Source organism: Spea bombifrons, chromosome 1 (genome assembly GCF_027358695.1).
Source record: "Spea bombifrons isolate aSpeBom1 chromosome 1, aSpeBom1.2.pri, whole genome shotgun sequence".
Taxonomy (NCBI): Eukaryota; Metazoa; Chordata; class Amphibia; order Anura; family Pelobatidae; genus Spea; species Spea bombifrons.
Genome location: NC_071087.1, coordinates 120,306,772 through 120,328,450, shown reverse-complemented (window position 1 = coordinate 120,328,450; position 21,679 = coordinate 120,306,772). Strand labels below are relative to the sequence as shown.

The 21,679-nt window shown below is 40.1% G+C and overlaps 1 protein-coding gene across 1 annotated transcript; it reads right to left on the bottom strand.

Annotated features, from left to right (window-relative positions):
- Positions 1–297: 297 nt before the first annotated feature.
- DGCR8 (DGCR8 microprocessor complex subunit) lies at positions 298–11,774 on the bottom strand. Its single transcript, XM_053471322.1, has 14 exons — positions 11,690–11,774; positions 9,739–10,741; positions 9,275–9,437; positions 8,086–8,228; positions 7,372–7,615; positions 5,206–5,403; positions 4,841–4,942; positions 4,330–4,428; positions 3,060–3,142; positions 2,094–2,194; positions 1,720–1,826; positions 1,425–1,552; positions 1,020–1,133; positions 298–429 (listed from the first exon to the last, which is right to left on the bottom strand). The coding sequence occupies exons 2-14, from the start codon at positions 10,462–10,464 to the stop codon at positions 346–348; spliced, it is 2,292 nt and encodes a 763-aa protein (XP_053327297.1). The 5' UTR covers positions 10,465–10,741; positions 11,690–11,774; the 3' UTR covers positions 298–345.
- Positions 11,775–21,679: the final 9,905 nt, after the last annotated feature.

Genomic DNA, 21,679 nt, shown 5'->3' with positions numbered 1-21,679 from the left:
CGTGTAAACTCAGATCCAGTTCACAATGTAAAAAACATGCATGGTTGAAAGACAGGATTAGTTAACAAAGAACAAAAGTGCTTGATGTCATTTAAACAATGCATAAGCCAGGTACTCAGCATCACTTTTTGGATCCCTTAATAACAAGTAAAATAAGACGTTGACCAGCATGTTGCAAAAAGGAGGTAATTTTTTTTGGATTCAGTTAGTATTGCCCAGATGATACAATATAATAAAAAAAAAAAAAACAATCCCAGCTTATGCATCATCTTCATCAGAAAAAGAAAACATGTGTGGAGTTTAAGTAGTCTCCAGGGTTCCTTATTGCTCCTGTACATGTCAAGGTCACACATCAACAGTGCACAAGGGTTCGCTTCCAGGCTGGGCAGATTCAACAATCGTCATCTTGGGTTTCTTTCGAGTTTCCTCCTTTAAAACAAACAAACAAAAGAATTATGATATTTCCTGTTTATCCACCATGCACCTCTTCTGTTAACTCTTTTATGACTTCAATTAGATTATACAATTTATTCTGTATGTTTGATGACAAAGTTATATAAGCCGAGAACACAGAGCAATGGCTAAAATTGTAAGCAACTGGATAACAGGGAGTGAACTGGAGGGTCAGACTGAAGCTGAGGTTAGAAATAGTGATAAGGAACAGTTCTAAATCAAACACACTGCAGGGCTGTTTGCCACGGTAATAGGTTATGGGCTTGTTCTCCTGCTAAATGGATAATCCTTGATTTATATGGATGGTGTAGTGAAAAATTAGTTTCCTTTCCTCGTTATTATTGGAAAATGCCAAGGGGGTGAGTGTGTGTGCGCGCATGTGTGTGTCAGTTATTTAAACCCTGGTCTGGATAGTGGACACCTAGAACAGCAAGGCTGAGGTTGTATATAATTTTGTGAATAATGGTTTCTATTTTTTTATGAACACAATTGCATTTAATGTGCTAACACTTTGCACAAAATGCTATAAAAACATTCAATATAATTAATGAAGCTCCAGAGCTTACCCTCTCCTGAGCCAGCCGCTTCATCTCTTCCTGCAGCTTGTTTAAGATATGGAGGTTTGGCTTGTTCTTTTTGGCATACTGCTGAAGTTCTATCACACTTTTATCTGACGTTTCCTGTAAAGACCCCAAACGTGGATTAACCAATGACACTCAAATACAGGCAAAATTCTTGTGGACAACATTTCTACAAATGTCCTAATGCTTACACCAAACACATACAAAAGGAAAAAAAATATAAATAAACGTTTTATTTAAGCAACATTTTACTGGAGGGAAGTCTCTGCATGTAAAATTAAACATGACACTATATATTTTGCAGATTTTGTAACAACGTCAAAAGTTCGTAACTATTTAAAAGATCAAACATGTGCCTAAAAAGGTTGACTGGCATTGGACTTTAGTTACCTGTTTCACCATCTTGCTGCTCTCCCTTCCATACATTCTTAGCAGGGAACCCCAGTTTTTCACATGCGGGTGAAGTAATTGAAGGATTTTCTGAGATGCCAGCTGTTTCCCAACCCTCTTGTTTTTGCCTACAAGAAACAGTAACCCCATTGATTACGGATGTTATCAGCAGTTTGCATGAATTCTGATGAATGTAATTAGAACATGGGGCTTCTTCAAGCAGTGTGGAGCAAACACATTTAACAAAGTCATATTTCGATAAAGGAAAGGGGTATGTAAATACGCAAATACTCACACCAGCCTCGCACAGTGTGCTTCCCACAAGTCATTACATATTCACTTTTCTGGTTCTTGCCAGGGATCACTTCAAATTTGATTGATGTGTCCCCCATTCCATGATTTCTTACAAAAAAAAATAAAATACAAACTTTAAACATTGCTATCATTCCAGAAACAGATTTATGGATTACACGTTTACATAGGACCTTTAGCATCTGTTTTACTTGGAAAACCACTGTGCTCATACACAGAAAAGGTTGAGCAGGGTAATAGAAAATAATGTAATAGATACACAATTACTGCCATCAATTACGTGAAAAATGTAGAAGTTTCCAGTCTGTCATACAATATTGTTTTAGGCTGTTTTATTACCCTGGCAAAAACTTTTACCTTTTAAGGCACTCGTGGAGGATTTGATATGGAGACAACAGTCCAGCTTTATTAGTCAGCTCATAAACTCGAGAGTCCTCAATACTGACATGGTTGAAATACTGTAGAACACATAGACAGTCAATATATTGTATTTGTACAACACATAGTAGGAACTAACAAATGTTTACACACACACACACAGATATATATATATATATATATATATATATATATATATATATATATACACACACCGTATTTGCTCAATTAAGAAAAAGCCTGAATATAAGACTACCCTATAAGAAAAATGTTATACTAGTAAATATTAATTCACATGTACATTTTGTTCATATTTAATTTTCCTTTTATTTACCAACCTGCCCCCAGTTATGCACATCTGCCCCCCAGAAGTGCCTTATACCCCCTATATGCCACTCTGCCTACCTGATATGCCTTTTAACCCCCCTATTTGCCACTCTGCAGCCCAGATATGCCTTATACACCCCTATATGCCCCTCTGACATGCCTTTTAACCACCTCTGCCTCCAGAAAACCACTATACCCCCCATGCTACTCTTACTTATCCCCACATGCCCCGACTTACGGATGCATCCCTAGACTTGTCCCCCGTGCTTCAGACTCCCTGTTGTCTAGTGGGGGCAGGCGGCGGAGGTCCGCTGCTGCTGGCCGGTACTTCTGCTGGGGCCTCTATGAGCACCGGAAGGTCATGTCACGCTCTGTCATAGAAGCCCTGGCAGAAGTGCCGTCAGCAGGGGAGGTAGTCTGTACGCATCCCGCAAACGTTCATCGACTGTGGAATGCGCATAGACAACATCTGCAAATACGGTGTGTGTGTGTGTATATATATATTATTATTTTTTTTTTTTTTTTCCATATATACATCATAAAGAGGACTGAAACAGAAACAGAAAGGAGCGCAATGGACCTTAGCCAACGTGCGAACGTAATGTGAACATAGCTCACCTCAAGCTCATCACTGTCTTTGGCCTTCTCTTCTGCAGTCTGCTTTACAAAGTCAGGAATGAGGATTTCCAGTGTAGCACGGGCTGAAAATGCAAGTATTATATGATGCGCTTAGGTGCACCCATGTAAAATAAAAAATATATATATGCATCATCACATACACCTTATCTCCACTACACTTTAAATGGGCACTCAAGTAGACCTTTAAAATAAATCCATATTAAAGTACTTTGTATTTGCATTCTGGAAACATAAAAAAAAAAAGCGAGTGAAGATTTCAGATTCACTACTGAAACATCATTCTAGACAGTGGCCAACGATGCTTGTTTAACCAGGTCAGAGCTATTTATGAAAGGGACAGTAGCTTCCTTTCACGAGATAAATTTCAGGTGAACAAGGCAGATATTTCTTAACTCACTAAGTGTCCAGGAACCTCTAAGAAGTTATTGCTACATTGGTATATGGTCTTAGTATGGGTATGGAAACGTTAGCTGAAGAGGGTGCAGGGAAGCTATTTTCCAGATTTCAATCATTTTGTAAGGAACCTTTCTATATTAGAATAATTATATTGATTTTCCCAGCATATACTGTGTTGCCTCTTTCAAATATTCCCAGATGAAACCACTAGAGGACAATGAGATTAGGGTGTTATATTCTTTTGGACATCAAAGTAACTACTGGCTCCCCATTGGAATTGGGCCACAATCCCTACTGGGGCTGAGATCACACGTACAGTGATGTAGATACAAAACAGAGGAGCTGATGCACAAGGTTTCAAATTCCACTCTGATAACATTTATGGACCATGAAGCAAGGCAAGATTGTCTTAACTCACTATACTTTATGTAACTTTCAGAAATTCATTTTAGCTCAGACAACTAGTTAACTCCTGAACCAGGTAGACTGATAATTCCATTATTAATCACTGACAATGTTACACCAGCAATATTTTCTTTTATTGCAGGTGCCCCCCCCTTTCTCTGTTTCACACACACAATCCTGCAAAAGTATATTCTGTAAATTTGTGTGATATTTCCCCAGTAATAACTACAGATATTTCACACGTGCCATGCTGATTGGTTGGAGATACAATTTTTTTTCTACGTTGTGTGGCAAATTTATCCTTTCTATAGCCTGTACTTTACTTAATGCAAACTATATTGTATTGTATTATATTATACTTGTGTTTCCAATATCCTTTGTATAATGTCTGATTTTGGTGCATCTAAACATGGCCCTAACAATAAAAAATAAGATGTGAACCACAAACCAGCTTTATTCTTTGCCAATTTTTTGCTGCTTGCAGTCCCTGTGCCATAGGCCACTCCATCAATTATTACAGAGGTTCCAAAAGGTTCACTTGGGTTCTCTGCAAACAAAGATCAGACCAAACACTAGAGACACAAATGATAGCTTACATATCATGAAGAATGCAATGACTACAGAAAGTCAAGACGCATTATACGCAGTAACAACTTTACTGCTACAGTAATAAAATGGTGCCATATCTCAAACTGTATATGAATACATGATCACCGGAAACATTAAGCAAGCTTCAAAGGAACAGCACGTGTCAGTGCGTCCAAGTAATTTGAAAACTTTTTTTTTTTTTTTTAATACCTGATACAAATTTTTGATATATGCAAGTCAAGAATAGAGTACAGAAGGAAACTGTAGTATCATCCACTTATTCAGAACACTGCGCAAGTCATATGGCATAGTTTGCGACTGCAAGCTAAACTGCATGATTTCATATTAAACACTTGTTATTCAATTCTTACCACATTCAAAAAAGTTGTAAACAGGGCGAACTTTCAAGATTCGTTGCATATATTCATGAAGGATGCAAACTTCAGATTTCCCATTAGGATTAATAATAAACTCTAGAAAACAAATGAGAAAGAAAGCGCCGGATGAGAAGATAGTAAATAAAGAAGGACCTTTTCCACAAAACGCGCCAAAAGCTGAAATCCCTCTTACGTTGTCTCAGAGTTAGCTGAATGCAGAGAGAACATATCAACTAGTTTTCCCTGTATGTATATTTTTTTAGAATGTTATAAATCCACTGAAAGGCTAAAGCACCATTAATAGCAGAATTTAAAAAGAAATGTCATTGTCCTCAAACTACCAAAGTTAAAAAACAAACCTTTCTTTGTAGGGGCATCTTGCACAGACAAAGTGATAAGTTTCTGGTTTGCTGGCAAAATTGGCCTTTCGCATTCAGCCTGCTTGCGTTTCACTTCACGGTTAAACTGCCTTCTTTCTGCCCAGGTCCTGAACTTTTTAACGGTGACCTGCTCAAAGTCAAATCGCTTTTCCAAATAGCGTCGGAAGTTTTCTAAATCTGTTAGAGAAGTTAAAAAAAAAAAAAAAAGTGTTTTTCAGTACATACATATCCATACTATCAAACTTCAATTCCAGAAAGGTCAATGCTATTAAGTCAAGCCATCAGACTAAATTCCAAATAGGAGAGTATAATTTAACCCAGGGCTTGACAAATTTGTTGGGAATCTAGGCGCCAGGTAAAAAAGTTAGGAGCCAGGATTTTTTTTAAACTAACACTTGGTCAGGAGTGATCTGATCATCATCAGCCCACTTACTAAACTCACAGCGCTTGACCTGGAAGCACCCTGGACTTTTAGGTCAGGTTTTTTAATTAATTTTTTAATTTTTTTTTTTAAACTCTTTCGATGCTGATGTTCCATTGGAGCACAGCATTGATTGATATTTAGTCCCTACAAGCTTGTGGGGACAAATGTTAACCCCTGCAATGCCACGAATGTGTCATACACAATTGTGGCATTGAAGGGGTTAACGCTGCACTGTCGCTCTCATGGAGCGATCAGACAGCAGGGGGGTGTTGGGGCTGGTCTCCACACTCATGTGGAGACCAAAGAACCCTTTCCCCCTGTCCCTGAAGCTGCCTCTGGCAGCTGGGACTCAATTGCTGGTCTACAGACCAGCCACTGCAGGGGGAGTCTTTGATGATTGCGGTAGGCTTCCATGCCTACAGGAATCATCAAAGGGCTTGTGGGGGCTCGTTTTTGCTGTTGCTGGTATGCCTGGGCTTCCAGGCAGACCACCAGCAGCAGAGCCCCGTACAAAACGGGAATTAACCCCTAAATGCCGCGATCACTGAAGGGCACTGAAGGGGTTAACGCTGCACTGTCGCTCTCATGGAGCGATCAGGCAGCTGGGGGGTGTTGGGTCAGGTCCCCACACTTGTGTGGGGACCCAATCAACACACAACCCCCTTCCCTGAAGCTGCCTGTGGCAGCTGAAAACACGATTGCTGGTTTTGCAGCAACCGCGTTTTCAGCCTACAGGCTCACTCCGTGGGAGTGATCTCAGGCTCGGGGGCGGGCTCTGAGTGGCTGTGCTGTCTGCCCAGACTCCTGGGCAGACAGAAGCATCAGCGCCCCCGTGTGGTGACTCAGCCTCTTACATCCACAATCTTTTCTGGATGTAAGAGGCTGACAAAACCTAGGCGCCAGGACAAAATTCTCTGTCGCCATGGCGACCTGGCGCCTGGGATTTGTCGAGCCCTGATTTAACCTTTCAAACAATATCAATTATAATTAAAATAGCACTAAACATTGAAAATAAACCTTTTCATAGTCATAAAATTGATTAACCAAGGACCGATATTTATTGAAAATAAACCTTTTCATATTGTCATAAAATTGATTAACCTTTGACCTTTCGCACAAGGAATATAAGCATAACTTTCTAAATAAAGATATACACGAGACACACTGGAGTATATTCCTTTAAACGTAAGTTTGCATGCAAATTCCGAACCTTAGTGTGTGTTATTATAGGTTTCTCCTGCAAGGAGTGAAGAGCAAGACTTAACTCATCTGCCAACTCTGTTTACTTAAATTTTCCTTGCAAGTCACATGATACAGCCATCATCAGCAAAGTTCAAACATATTGTTATTTTATAGATTTATATTCAATAGTTTGCCATGTAACTAAAAATAAAATAAAACTGATAGTATAGCCATTTGTATAGCTGCATATTAGAGGGTAAAAAAGGGGGGTTATCCAGATCTTTTGCCAGGCAAACGGCTAGCAAATAAACTGTTAAACGTTTGTGCAAAGCTACCATTCATGGCTATAAACAAACAAGTGCACACAACCTTCTGCGTGTCTAGATTGAGCAAAGCTTCTTATTACTTTACCACAGCATTAAACTCTGGAAAATACCAGTTCGGCTGGTTGGCATACATCTTGCATTATTTTCGTAAAAGGAAAAAAAATGTACCACTACAACAGAGCTAAGCAGAATTCATTGCTTGAGTGTACTCACCTATGGATTCATCCTTGCATACTTCTACTTTGGCCCTGACCTGTCCCAGTGCGCCTTGTGTTATCTCCCCTGTGGATTCAGCTGCAAAAGACTCTAGGTCTTCAGACTGGCGGTCTAACTCTGAAGTCTTTTCAGGAGATTCCAATAACGGGCCCAGGGTGTCATTAATCCTCTCTTTTTCTTCATTTTCCTGCATTCTTTTGTAATGCAAACAGGGAATGCCACTAATCGGAGGATCGTGTTTCTGTATGTGAGGGCGATAAGCAGTGGTCAACTCCCTTGTTACAACAGGTGACAAACACACTAAAGTATATAAGATATGTGACTATCTTTAAGTTTTGCCAGAGCTGAGGCTTTATGTGTAGTTCATTGTCTCACTGCAACTCTACCACCTTGGGAGAAGTTGCAAAGACCAGGACATAAAGGAACAGTTACATTTCTCCTTTAGGGTGGGCATAGTTTCCAAGTGACACTAGACTATTAACCAGGTGACATGAATGTTTTAGGGATGCTGCAACCTGCTCCTTGTTTAAACTAAGCCACAGAGAAGAGAGATACATGAAACCTGGAGAACATTGCAAGGCACACCTGCACCTTGATGCTTAAAATTGAAAATTAACATGTAAAACTCTGATGCTTCCACCATTAAATAATGGAGTTTTAAATAACTTATAAATAGCTGAAAAAAAGTAACATTTTCCAGAATGAACCTACCCTTATGCTTCCAGTTCCTAAAAAGTAAGGCCTGGACCAGGTGACTACTCTGGTTTCGCGATGTAAGTACACAGGTATGCCGGAGTTATGGAACGTCATGATCCATCCATCAGGTAACGGCTCAGTGGGTGGACGACCACGACCTTAATGTAAAATTCGTACAATGGCATATTTCATTAAGAGGTGGCGTGTATTTTTTTACAAAATCAAGCTATCACTGCAAATCACTCTGTCCTAAAAAGTGCTTTTAAAAAGAATTACTTAAGTTTCTACTAGCCTTATTGATGCCAAAACATCTTCTGAGTATCAGTTATGTCTATCTAGCTTTGGAACTACAAATATTGCTTTCGTTTAGGGAATGGGTAAAATCTAACTACTAAATACAGCATTAGGAGTACCATCCCTAGTGCTACAAAAGAAAAAATAAAACATATTTGTCATTCGTATTACTCAGTGTGTGTGCATGTAGCCGAGAACTTTCTTTGAGCAATACAAACAAGTGAATTTCTATTCCTGCCACTAGACCAAATATTTTTCAGATTTATGTTGAAAATTCTCACCATCTTTTTCTTTCTAGTTTCACACACACACACACACACACACATATATATATATATATATATATATATATATATATATATATATATATATATATATATATATATATATATATATATATATATATATACACATACATACACACACACACACACACACACACACACAATATATTTAAATATAATCGATTCTGTTTTAAAGCAATTCTAGTTTAACATGAGTTAGGTGCATATTTGTCACACTCTTGCCTTGTCCTAAACAATAAAATATTTCAACCTTAATTGCCCAGAGGGGCCCTCTGACGCTTAAGTCTTTAGAGGAACATATTTCATTAACATTGCCCTAAAGTAGATAAGTATGGTGTTTGAGCAGCTCAAGTCCCCAAAAATATCACATGACTTACATAATTGTGACTTACAGGTCTGCCTATAAAAGATGTTTATGGAACAAAATTAAATAAACATTCTTCAATGCTAAACTGTTACTGTAGAAAACATTGTTCAATGCTCAAGTTAAAAATATTTTCGTGAGACTTTAACTAAGCCAAGCGACCAAGATATTAAAACTCTGTTAGCATCCAGGGATGGCACCGGTTAATGACATTTAAAGACAGCTCAATAAGGTTGCTTACTTTTCAGAACAGTTTTTATTTTGGTCACCATGGGCTGGACTGTTGTCTCTCCATCTGATTGGTGATCGCTTTCCACTTCATATTTTTCATCATCCAGCCTTCTTTTCTTGGAAGTGTGTAGACTCTCTTCCAAAAGTGCATCCACATCGTTATCAAAATCATCCTGTAAAATAAACCATCAGATACGCGTCCCCCCTTCCTATCCTGGGAAAGCTGAAAATCCCCTGGACACAGAGCAAACACAGATAGATATTTGTCTCTAATGGATGGAAGTACAAATGATTTGCATGCTGTGGGCTACCTTCACATAGTAACAATTAGCTACTGCAAAGCACTTAACATGTGACATGTATCACAGGGTATGTTAAAGAACATAAGCACAGACCACGTTCTTAATGCATGGTAATCAAATATCCTGCAGAACATATTCTGGAAATGCATAATGAGAAAAAAACCCAACATACCTCATAACTGAACATCAGGCCATCTTCATCAGCTGTATCTCGCTGGAGAATAGCCTCAGATGCAAAATCTACTCCTTCTTCATCAACATCCATCACATTTTCAGTGAAATCTTCCACTTCGTCCAGAACAGCATATTCCACTTTCTTCTCCAGCTCTGGTTCAGCCTCAATGTTTTGTTTGTTTGCATTTTCAATTGTACCCACTATTTTACCATTGCTAGTACCAGCAAAAGGACAAACATGCAAGTCTCCATTGACATTTGTCTTACTGATATCTAATTCTACCTCATCTTTTGACTCTGCTCCTGTGTACAGAACCCGTCTGTCTTGGCTTTTGCAACTCTCTGTAAAGCTTACACTAATCTTAACATCTTTAAGGAACTTAAGACTGGGGGTAAACCTCTTAATTGCTGGTGCATTGCGAGCAGTTCTGGAACTTTGGTCACTTAGATCAGGATCTACAACTGAAAGACAACTTGTGTATGGAGAAGACCCTTTAGTGAGAAGTTGTTCATCGTGGTTCTGTTGGAGGTCCTCAGCTGGGGTTTTTAACTGTCCATCACCACCGGAGCCAACGTCCATTACCTCTGCGTCACTGGACGTTTGCAGGGGAGGTGGTGGAGGCTCTTCATATGGTGGAAGAGGTGGGGGACAAACAGACGCCAATTCCATGTCTGGGTTTCCATTTTCTTCTGGGGGAAGCTCTACATTGCCACACTCCTCCATACTTATCACTAATTGATAACAATTAATTTAAACAAAATAACTTAACAAGTTTATATTATATATAGACCTAACATGCAACTGTCCAGCAATTCAAATGTACCATTTCTCAGTCAATAGGCAATGCGGATGATTCATTTAAGCTGACTACATTGCTCTTTTCATTAATGTAGACAGCCTTCAGAAATACTGTCTCTATTACTGGAAATCACAATGTATTCAGCTTAAGGAGAGCAAGAACTAGGCATCAGGCATCGTCGCTTGTCAAGGCGTCTTCTATCTGTGAAGAAGAGGAAAAACAAAACAGTGTTTGTCAGAACTTTGACGTTCACTTATCTGCTTACCTATCCTCTTAAGGGGGGGGGCTAGAAGATTGATTCTCTAAAGAGAGTTGTAGTTACAGCTCCCTTGCTTCACTATTCTTTACGAAAGGCCAGCGAATAGACCCCATCATCTACATTGGCTCAGCAGCAAAGTGATGAACAGGTTACGGAAAAATCATGACAGGTTAAGATAATAAATACTATGCTAGCATGGATCCACGTACTATAACGTGTACCGATACTTTACACACAGGGGGTTTTGGCATGTTCAGCTTGTTGCTTTTTAGGGGAAATGTGGATGTCAGCATCAAGATGTAACTCAACTTAATATATATAGCTGTATGATACACAATATAACACGCAAATGGCCAAAGCTGTAGTTTGTTTTAGAGATACTACATTTCAAGGCAAGGGGCTAAAGCTACCTTATGGAGACAACACAACCAGCATAGAGAGGGTCTATTCTGAAAGGACCCTAAACCACAGGGCAATTGTTCTAGCACATCGTAGACTTTCGACACAAAACCAACACAAAACAAACTGTAGACGTGGCTAGAATCCAATAAAAGGGTCCCCTGACGTATAAAATCACTTTCTTTAGCTGCAATTAGCCAATGTAACTAAAAGCCTGAATCAACAAGATCACCGACTCGACTCATTTACCCTACACTGCTGGGCATATAAGTAACATTAGGTTTTGTGACGCGAATATAACTATGAATTGAAATACCGTATTCCGTACAAGTGACTCGCTGCCGGCACGAACTACTACCCCCCTAAAAAGGCAAATGGAGGCCTAGAATGCCCCCTGCGCCCCCGTCCATCATAGGGTGTTGCCCAAGGCACTATTTAATTCGAGAACCTTTGAAAACCGCATAAACGCCATTTAACGGACCCACACTTACCTCTCGGAGGCAGGACCCGGGCCTTATCTCACAACACCCACAACTGATAGGCAACCACCGCCATATTGCACTCAGTTGCCGGCTCCAGACAGACGCATCGACCAGCTCGCCAATCAGGGAGGCATTACTGGACGCAGGGTGATTCCGCCGAACCAATGGCAGAAGCGGACGTACTTCGTACTCAGTGCGCCTTCACCAATAGCACGCTTACGGAGGAGGAACGTCTGGGATTTTGGAGCCAATAGAAGCTTAGACTGGCAATCGCAGTTCTGAACTTGGAATGGAAAGGGTTACCGCGATAAAACCCCGTTATACTTCTGAGGTGTTATAAGAGATACTTCAATCTTATGCTTGGTGTTAATAAGCATATATATATGTATATGTTTTCTAATTTCTCTCGTTTCAGGTATGGCCGTACTACAAAATAAAGGCTCCTGAGGCAGAGCTGCTTGTTTTTCTTTCACTGTATTTTCTTCCACTCGGATTAATTGAATTCCCCACTATGCTGCAAAAATATGAACAATACACCATAAACATTTTAATACGTGGAGCACGCACATAATCCTTGGTTTATATACAGCTGTATATGGACCAGTGGGAAATGGCCTCCTCCTGACCTCCTGACACACACATATATACACCGGTATATATGTGTATATGTGTGTGTAATATATATATATATATATATATATATATATATATATATATATATATATATAAACATAAGGGGAAAAGATAAAAAAAACAACAATAGTGTAATATGTAAACACAAATAGTACTATAATGTGGCGTCGGATCCACTCACGAGCGGGCTGAACAAAACAAGCTCATCACGGGTATCGGTAGAAAATTCTTTAATATCTTCTAAAATCTCTAAAAAACAAATGGACCGGCAATAGTGCAATATATCCACAATATTGTTCTTAAGTAAGGCAAAGAATGCACTCACAGTTAAACGTGGCACTACTAAACAAATAGAGTGCACCAAAGGTTTCGGTATGGAATCGTCAGGATCAGCAAATATTCCGGTGTAATTGTAATTCTTCACCACTTATATAGATATATATATATATATATATATGCCTGTGTGTGTAACCTCATCAACGCCATACGTTGTGCCTGGCAGACCCCACTCTGCAAGGTGGGGTCCTGATGAACACCAACACTCTTGATGACATAAGTAGGGAAACAGGAAATCCAATTCAAACAAATGTTCAAGTTGCTACAGCATATTCTTAAACTGAGTACCTCTGTTACAGGGATCTCTGCATATGAAAAAAAAAAAATGCTCCCAGCTAAGCTATTGTGACATTAGCTGGCCAGTATTCTGGAAAAAAGCATGGTCCTTGCTAATATGCGGCGAGTTTCTGATATCACGCTTGCAAACAACTCCCAGGGCTATAACTTTGAAGGAATTGTAGGCTTCAAAAGCAGGCAGACTTGTATTTTGTACCATTTTTTTTATATATAACAATTACAAAATCGGGCACTGTACAGTTCTCCAACGGCGACGGTAGCCCTGATGGGCTGTGAGTCTTCGGCACTGAATATTAAAAATGGCACGCGTCAGGGTTGCCCCCTATCTCCACTCCTGTTCGCCTTATGCTTGGAACCTCTCGCAGCTGCTATTAGGGCCAGTCCGGATATCCAGGGGATAGCGGTTCACAGAGTGCAATATAAATTAAGCCTGTTTGCCGATGACATTTTGCTCACCCTGACAAACCCCCTGATTTCACTTCCTAACCTTTTTCACCTCCTGACAGACTTTTCCCGGATCTCTGGGTACAAGATAAATGACTCTAAATGTGAGGCGCTGGATATTAACCTAGAGCCTCATGTTCAACAACTCATTGCGACTAATTTTAAATTTGCCTGGCAACCTTCCTACCTACAAGTACGTCATTTTATTCGCTCCTTACTGGCTAGAGGCGAGATGTCTACTCTCACAATTTTTAAACGACGCTTTATGGCTCGGAAAAGGCTTAAGGAATCGATCTTGGCGCACTACTCCAGCTTTATCTCTGTTACGTCCGCTCATCCTCCTCTATATCGTTCCCAATGGCACGCAGACCTACTATCTACTTACCCTGATGACGACTGGGATTCGGTGGCGACGACATTACACAAACTCAAGATCAACACGCTGGTTAAAGAAAGGGCTTATAAGGTAGTCGCAAGGTGGTATACTTCTCCCGTGCAACTGTCACATATGGTTAGGGGTTCTAGTGATTGCTGTTTCCGAGGATGCGGGGAACGGGGCACCTACCTTCACGCGTGGTGGACATGTGGCTTAGTTCAACTTATATGGTCTTCCTTTTCGGTCCAGTTGTCGAGAGCGTTAGCCACCAACGTGCGATTATCCCCAGAAGTGGCGCTCCTCATGATGGACGTTCCGGGAGGTGCCTTGTCCGCGCCGAACCAACAACTTATCCATAGGGTATGCGCTGCGATCAAACAGGCTATTGCTAAGCGGTGGAAGGGAGCCCCTCTGGCCCTCAGCGAAATCCAGTCTAATATATGGCATCTCATCAGTATGGAGAAGATTACCGCCAAACTCCACGATACCATGCCAAAGTTTGAGGCCATATGGGAGCCTTGGCTCTCTACGTTCCCCGGCCCTAGGCCGGTTCATGCGTTGCTTCATTTGTGAACCAGCTCAGACGGTTCTTCTTTCCTTCTTTCTCTGTTCTTTTCTTTTTGTTTCTTCTTTCTCTTCTTCCCCCCTACCCCTTTTTCCTTCCCCTCATCATGTGAAGTGTTTGACAGTCGGTTGTTTACTTACCATGCGTTAGCTCTGTAAACACACCCAGTACCCATTAGGGTTAGGATGTCTGTGACTATATTCACTGCTGCACCTGTGTTGCTCTTACTTGCCACTCTCTGCGGTTTTGTAGTATTTAGATTGTGGTGTGTATTCGCGTCCATGTCTCCTCCTATGTACTGATGCAAACACTTTGGAATTGGCAACAGTTGCTTTCTTTATGTTAAAATGCAAATAAAACACTTTAAACAAACAAAAAAAAATGTTACAAACTATTGTTTCATTATTAACTTTATTTTGGTTGCAAAACACTTTCATTAAAACACGGATTAAGTTACCTCCAGTATCAGAGCAATCCAATCCATGCTGTTTACATAAGCAGCTTTCAAATATGCTCATATCAATTATGGGTACATTTAATGATAATTAAATTCTTACATTGAAATAGAGCGTTATAAATCCTTAATGACATTATATATATATATCAAAACAAGCTTGTATAAAAAAAGGTAAAACACAATTGGTGGTTATCCGTGAGATTTATATAATTCCCTTCAAGTACACATAAATGTCTATTAAAGAGTCATCAAGCTCATTTATTTTTTTACATTAAAACTAATTTTATTCAATATAACACTCCCTTCCATTATCCCAACAAGTCTGAGGTATAATCTGATATATTGCTACAATATGCAATCCTTGATGATGTGATAAATTGGATTCTAATCTTGCCCGTTAATTTTTATACTAATATTTCTTCATTATGATGTGTATATATATATCAGGTTAGCCTTCCATTGGGTCAATGGGCTGGCATTATTCCATACCTGATTTTAAAACAAAGTATACATTTTATACTCGGAATAGGCTTTCTTTTCAATCAGATAGGAACACTATACAAACCAACAGGAGCAGAGGGTCTGTTTCCTAACGGCTAAAAGTTTGTCTATATATTCCACGAATAATAACGTTTATTCAATACATCAGGAGCTGGCCAGAGTTTGCAGGAAAGTTAATACATTAATACAAGTTTATACAGTAAATTTCTTCTGCAAAATGAGCTGAGTTGGTTGCGTAGAACAGATAGTAAAATCAGTGTAATTTCTTTTTAATCACAGGAGAATCTGCCAGGCTTAATAGAGTTAGTCAACATTACAACTTTCCTGGGAGTCTATTCACTAAAGAGGGAGTTTGAGCGAGAGTTAAACATTTCAACTTGCTGAATTCACTGTGCATTATGAAATGCCAACTCTAGTGATTGTCACCTACAGGAAGGGCTAAATAGCCCTGTACAATGCATATACCGTATTGGCTCGGATATAGGCCGCCCCCGTATATAGGCCGCACCCTAAAAGTTTGGTGCTTTTTTAAAGAAAAAGTTTTTTTTCTTTAAAAAAGCACCAAAAAAAACATGCTGCCACTCTGTCCCCCCCCCCGAGATACGCTGCCACTGTCCTCCCTCCCCGCGATACGCTGCCGCTGTCCTCCCTCCCCGAGATACGCTGCCGCTGTCCTCCCTCCCCGCGATACGCTGCCGCTGTCCTCCCTCCCCGCGATACGCTGCCGCTGTCCTCCCTCCCCGCGATACGCTGCCGCTGTCCTCCCTCCCCGCGATACGCTGCCGCTGTCCTCCCTCCCCGCGATACGCTGCCGCTGTCCTCCTCTGCCCCCCCTCCTCGACTTACCGGAGCAGACTCCCGGGTGTCTTGCGGGGCCGGCGAGGGACATCTACGCAATACGCGTATGCAACTTCCGGTACCGGAAGTTGCATGCGCGTATTGCGTAGATGTCTCCCGCCGGCCCCGCAAGACACCCGGGAGTCTGCTCCGGTAAGTCGGGGGTGGGCAGAGGTAAAACGCTTAGATAACCTCCCGTGCCGGCACCCCCCCCGTGGGAAGTGCTGGCAGGGGAGGCTGTCTGAGCGTATCGGGGAGAAGGATGCAGGTCCCCTGCACCGCTGCGGGGGATCTGTATCCTAACCCCGCTGCCTGCCCGGCGCCCGGGACTGCATGTCCCGGGCATCGGGCGCTAGACCCCGAATATAGGCCGCACCCCCACTTTAAAAACTTAAAGTGGGGGAAAAAAGTGCGGCCTATATTCGAGCCAATACGGTATAAATCAGTGAGAAGACTTTTCTGCATGACTAATCATATAGAGTCAGCTCAGTCCTTGCATGATATGCTCACAGGGGATTGTCCTTGATAATGCACAGTGACGTATTCACTTTGGGCACTGCCCTAGTCCTGACCCAGGGGAGCACAGCCAGCCGCCCCCTCCATTGACATCATCTTCGTCTGGAGCACCAGGAAAGGTAAAAAAGTGCAAAGCACCTTTTAAAACAGTGTACGGAGGCTGTGGCGGCAAGGTGGGGGCATCAAAGATCGCACAATGAGCAGAGGAGGACTTGATTGCCCTACGGCCTAGAGAGTGATCTGCCCCCAGGTTTTGCAGGTTTGCTAGATATTCCTGCCTCTCCTATCTAGTATCTATACACCTATGCCACCCTCTCCCCAGTTTCCTTTCCCCTCCCATCTCCATACTGACTCGGGTCTCTGTCCTCATTGACAATAAATTAAGGATTCACAATGCTGGTAGGAGTCTCCAGCATTGCTCCCTCTGCTCCCCTATATCCATGCCCTCCAGTCATAATGTCAATACCTCACCCTATCCCCATTGCCACCCTCTGTGCCACTGATCCGGTGTGGAGCAGTGTCCAGCAGCAGAAAGAACAAGGTAGTGCATTATGGCAGAGCTGGTGATGACCCCACTCTTACGCAAGTGATATACCCTGTGCTTTCTGCTGCTGGCATGGCTCTACACGTTGTTGTCCAGTGACAAGCAAGAAAGGTGGGCACGGAGACATTGGGATATACTGGTTATAACCCCATGATGGCAGCCCTGCTAATAGTGTAAAATTCAAATGCACTCTACAGTGAATAGATCCCATTGACTAATTTATCTGGGCCTTTCTTACTCTCAAGAAACCAATATGCTGCTAAATACCAGTATCAGTACTAGATATTATGATCTATATATGGCTGTACAGCATCCTCCCAAAAAAGAATATCATTATAGTTTCAAAGGCATATCACATGTCATCTTGACATACACATTTCAACTTACAGAAACAAGGAGTTAGGAGGCCTAGACGTTATGTGGCTTCCTTTTATGTTACCTTAGGGAACAATGAGCTCTGTTATTAAAGAATGTTAGTCTATGCACAGACATGACACACTGAACGCATCACATTTTAAAGAGGCAGCTTCGTACGGACATGTCCATTGATGGATGTTGATTGATATTGTTGGCGCTATATAAATTAAAGATAATAATAATGAATTCATATTATTTATATAATAATCTTTGTCCTGTATGGAGCACTAGAATGTCCTATTAATGAAACTGATATGTCCACTACATAGTGCCACAAACAGTAGACAATACATAACAGCCCTAAACCAATGTATTCATTAGACACTTTCTTATTCAGTATAGCTATGCTTAACTGGCTTATGCAGTTCAATCATACTTATAATTGCTGTATTTTCATCAAGGCTCCTGTCTAAAACAAGCAGCCCCAGTTAGACATGACCTTAATTAGGATGACATATAAAGCAAACAAACCTTAGCAGGTCTGGTACTTATTATTTCCTCTGACTGGTTAAATCACATAAAACAGATACTTTAAAGAAGTTTCTGTGACAATGTACCTAGTACCTGTGCTACACAACAATCAAGTACCGATATTACCTGTAAACTATAACATGATTAAAGAGAAATTTCTGGGAAGGGTTTAGGCTTTCCACACTATTGGGAAGGATGCTTCTAACACTGCCTTTCATTAAATAAAGTGTTAAATTCAGTAGAGTAGGTGGAACTTCACATTGAAAGGGTCCATGATTCCTTTAAATATTGTGTCTCCCTTGCAAATGCATAGGGGGGGATTCTGCAGAATAAACCAAATGCATTTGCCTTTTTCCTAGATTCAGGATTAGTTTTATGCCTTTCTTATGTATGTTTAATTCCCATAATTAGCCTTTACCACTTCTGCTGCATTCAGGGGTCTGTTTAGACCCCAGTGCACATAGGTAAGGGATTCCAATCAGTGCCAAGGCATTTCAGATGGCTGCGAATTCTGTGTCAAGTAAGTGTTTTGTCTTTTCGTTTTGGAAGAATGCATTTGAAAGTACCCTGAGTACTTTCGTATGAATTTGTCAATAGTAAGGGTGTCAGGGACATTAGAATGTCCACTTAAAGTACTCACAGTAGTATGCATTCTTCACAGTGGGTCTCTCAGGGACAGTGAACGGTTTACTGTCTCTTTAAGAATGTTCCATACGTAGCAAAATGAAAATAAAATAACAGTTTGGCTATGTCAACAAAAGCAGGAAGATAAAATAATTAATGTCTACATAGAATGAACCTGAAAATTTAATTTATTATAATAGTGGTTAACATAACACTGCCAACCTATAAAACTATTGTTAGATTCTAGGCTTAGTGAATGAATTTATATGTTTTTATCATTGAGTGCATACCTGAATATGCACCATTTTCTTGCACGGTTTGAACACCTGCTCCCTGTTAATTTCAACTAAGAATGGGCACTAACTGTTAAGGGAACAGAGTTTAATGAATTTCCTTAACTGCTATCAAAAAGAGTTAGCAAAGCATCTGCATGATTAGCGCATGTGACCATCGGCAAAAGGAACTTCGTTTCCTAGCAATGACAAATTATGTTGCCCTCCTTTTCTAAATCACTCAGTTTCAGCGAAGATCGTGCATCCATACTAATCCATCCATACTAAGAGGTTATCTATTGCTATATAGCATTAATGTTTAAAAAGCTACATATAATATCCACAGCAAAAGCAAAATATAGTTAATAGACCAGATTGATACTATTGAGCCTTTGCAATTGACGGTTTGAGCAGCATGAGCCATTGTTAAAAGTATTACGGCTTTAGATGGATGTTTGCTGAAATTAGACACATTTAGCCATGTGCCAAATATTTACATATGAAGCACAGTGCGTTGTAACATTAAAGAAACATTTTTGATCCCTTTGTTGTACTATGACATTTCTACACAAGGCAACTGGAGTGTCAAATGGATGCAAGTGTAAAAGGTTGTATGTTTCCTATGGAATGACAATGTTACTTGAAGTCTCCATAAGCATATTTAAGCTTTTTTTCAGTTGTAACGATGACCTTATCCACTATCTTCTCAAAATGACCAATATAAATAACTAAATGATTTCAATACCTGTACTGGAGTAATGATCAAATAAAAGCATTCAAAAGACAAAATAAAATCAATTCCTTAACGTGACAAGTCAGTGAAAATATCAAAGCTTAAAACAAGTCATAAAAATGGTTAATTGTAAATATATTAATTCACGATACCTAATAGTTTAAATTTACCAGCTCATGAAAGTAAACACAATGTTAAATTGGCAATATAAAAGTAATGTCACTTGTGAAGTGGAAAAAACTCAAATATTATGAAATGCTTAAAACATTAAAATGCCAGGTGGATATATATGTCAGGGTATCTGAAACTTGGATCTCCCTTTAATGGTACTGTCCCTTTAAAATTCTGATGTTCAATACATTGTGCCAGTGATCTCCAAAAAGCAGTCCCTTTAAGACCGTGTGGTATTTTAAAAAAACTACCCATAATTACTATCATGGCACAGATATATATGTGAGTATTATATATACACATACATACACGCAGTATATATTTATAATTAGCTTCTTACTACATAGGACTATAGAGGTTCTTCCTTTATCTAAATGGTATTATTCCTAGGTGGGAAGATTCCTGCTAAACTCCACTCTTTATGACATATACACAACCTCTCAGTACCTCTTAGTGATGTTTACCTACTCTGGGTAAAACAACTCATGCCCCTCATGCGCCAGATATCAAGGGCTTAATTCAATGAGCTGTCAAAACCTGAATAGGTGCTGATGGTGGTGGAAACTGCATGCTTTGTAATTCAACTACGTGAGTAAACTTCAATTAGCAATCTAGGGTTCTAGATTGTGACTGCTAAAAAGGCAACACTGAACTCACTATGAAATGATACCAAGTAGACAGTGTAGTAATTGTACAATGCACCCTCAAGCTGCAAAGATAATAGAATTTCACACAACAAGAAAGATGACAATGTTTAGCATTGTATTGTGATTGTGATGTGGCCCTTCTGAAACATTACACCCCTTTCTGGCTCTTCACCAGCTGTACTGGTACAAAGTCAATTCACCTTCGGTGACATGTTCACATGGGGCAGCAAGCAATAATGGCATGCTTCCTAAGAACCGCAAACTCTTTCTCCTCATTCTGGTATTTTTTACACTCTAGCTGTGTATCTTAATAACACAACCCTTTTTTGGTATGTTGCAAAATAATAAATACAATGGCTAGACGTATAAGAGTAGGCTACATCGGGTGGAAGTGTGAACACGCAAGGTGACTCCTTCAGACAGCAATAATGATACCTTATTTGGCTACTGAAGCATCTGGCAAGCTGGATTTAACACAGTAAGGCAGAAGTACATGTACCTGCGGCTACCAGTTAAAACTTAGCAAGCATTTTGCCTGCATTTGGAATAGTATTTTTTAAGGATTTCACTTTTTTAAATAATATGAAAATTATAATAAATTATAATATCAGAATAATTTTTATTTTGAGCATATCTAAAGTCAAAATGTTAAAGCCAAGATTGTCCAGCTGTATGAGTTTTGTATTTACCAAATCTCTATTCAGGACAATCCTAGAACTGAGATCTGCCACCTTCGCTGGATGAGTACAGTCACATTATGTTTTTTGCAGGAGAATATACAGTTTAAGCGTAGCTGTGAATACTGTATCACTTTTGCTAATGACACTTGCACAATTTATTCAGACGTAAATACACTAGCTAGCCAGACATATATCTAATTACTCAGGTCTTTGTTTTTTCTTTCAATAAACACGGTGACAGAGCATACCCACTTTTAAATGACAACACATGGGTTTTCCTTTTTCTAAAAATGCATCTGGTACAACATTGAAATCAAATAATCCCTGAGAATAAAAGATTGGTGGAAAAATTGAGAGAGATTGTGAACAATACTAACTGCTAGGGTTGCCACCTGTCCAGGATTCACCAGCTACCAGTCCAGGAATAAAGAGGTCTGTCCAGGATTTACCTGTTTATGTCCTGGGAAATGGTGTTCTG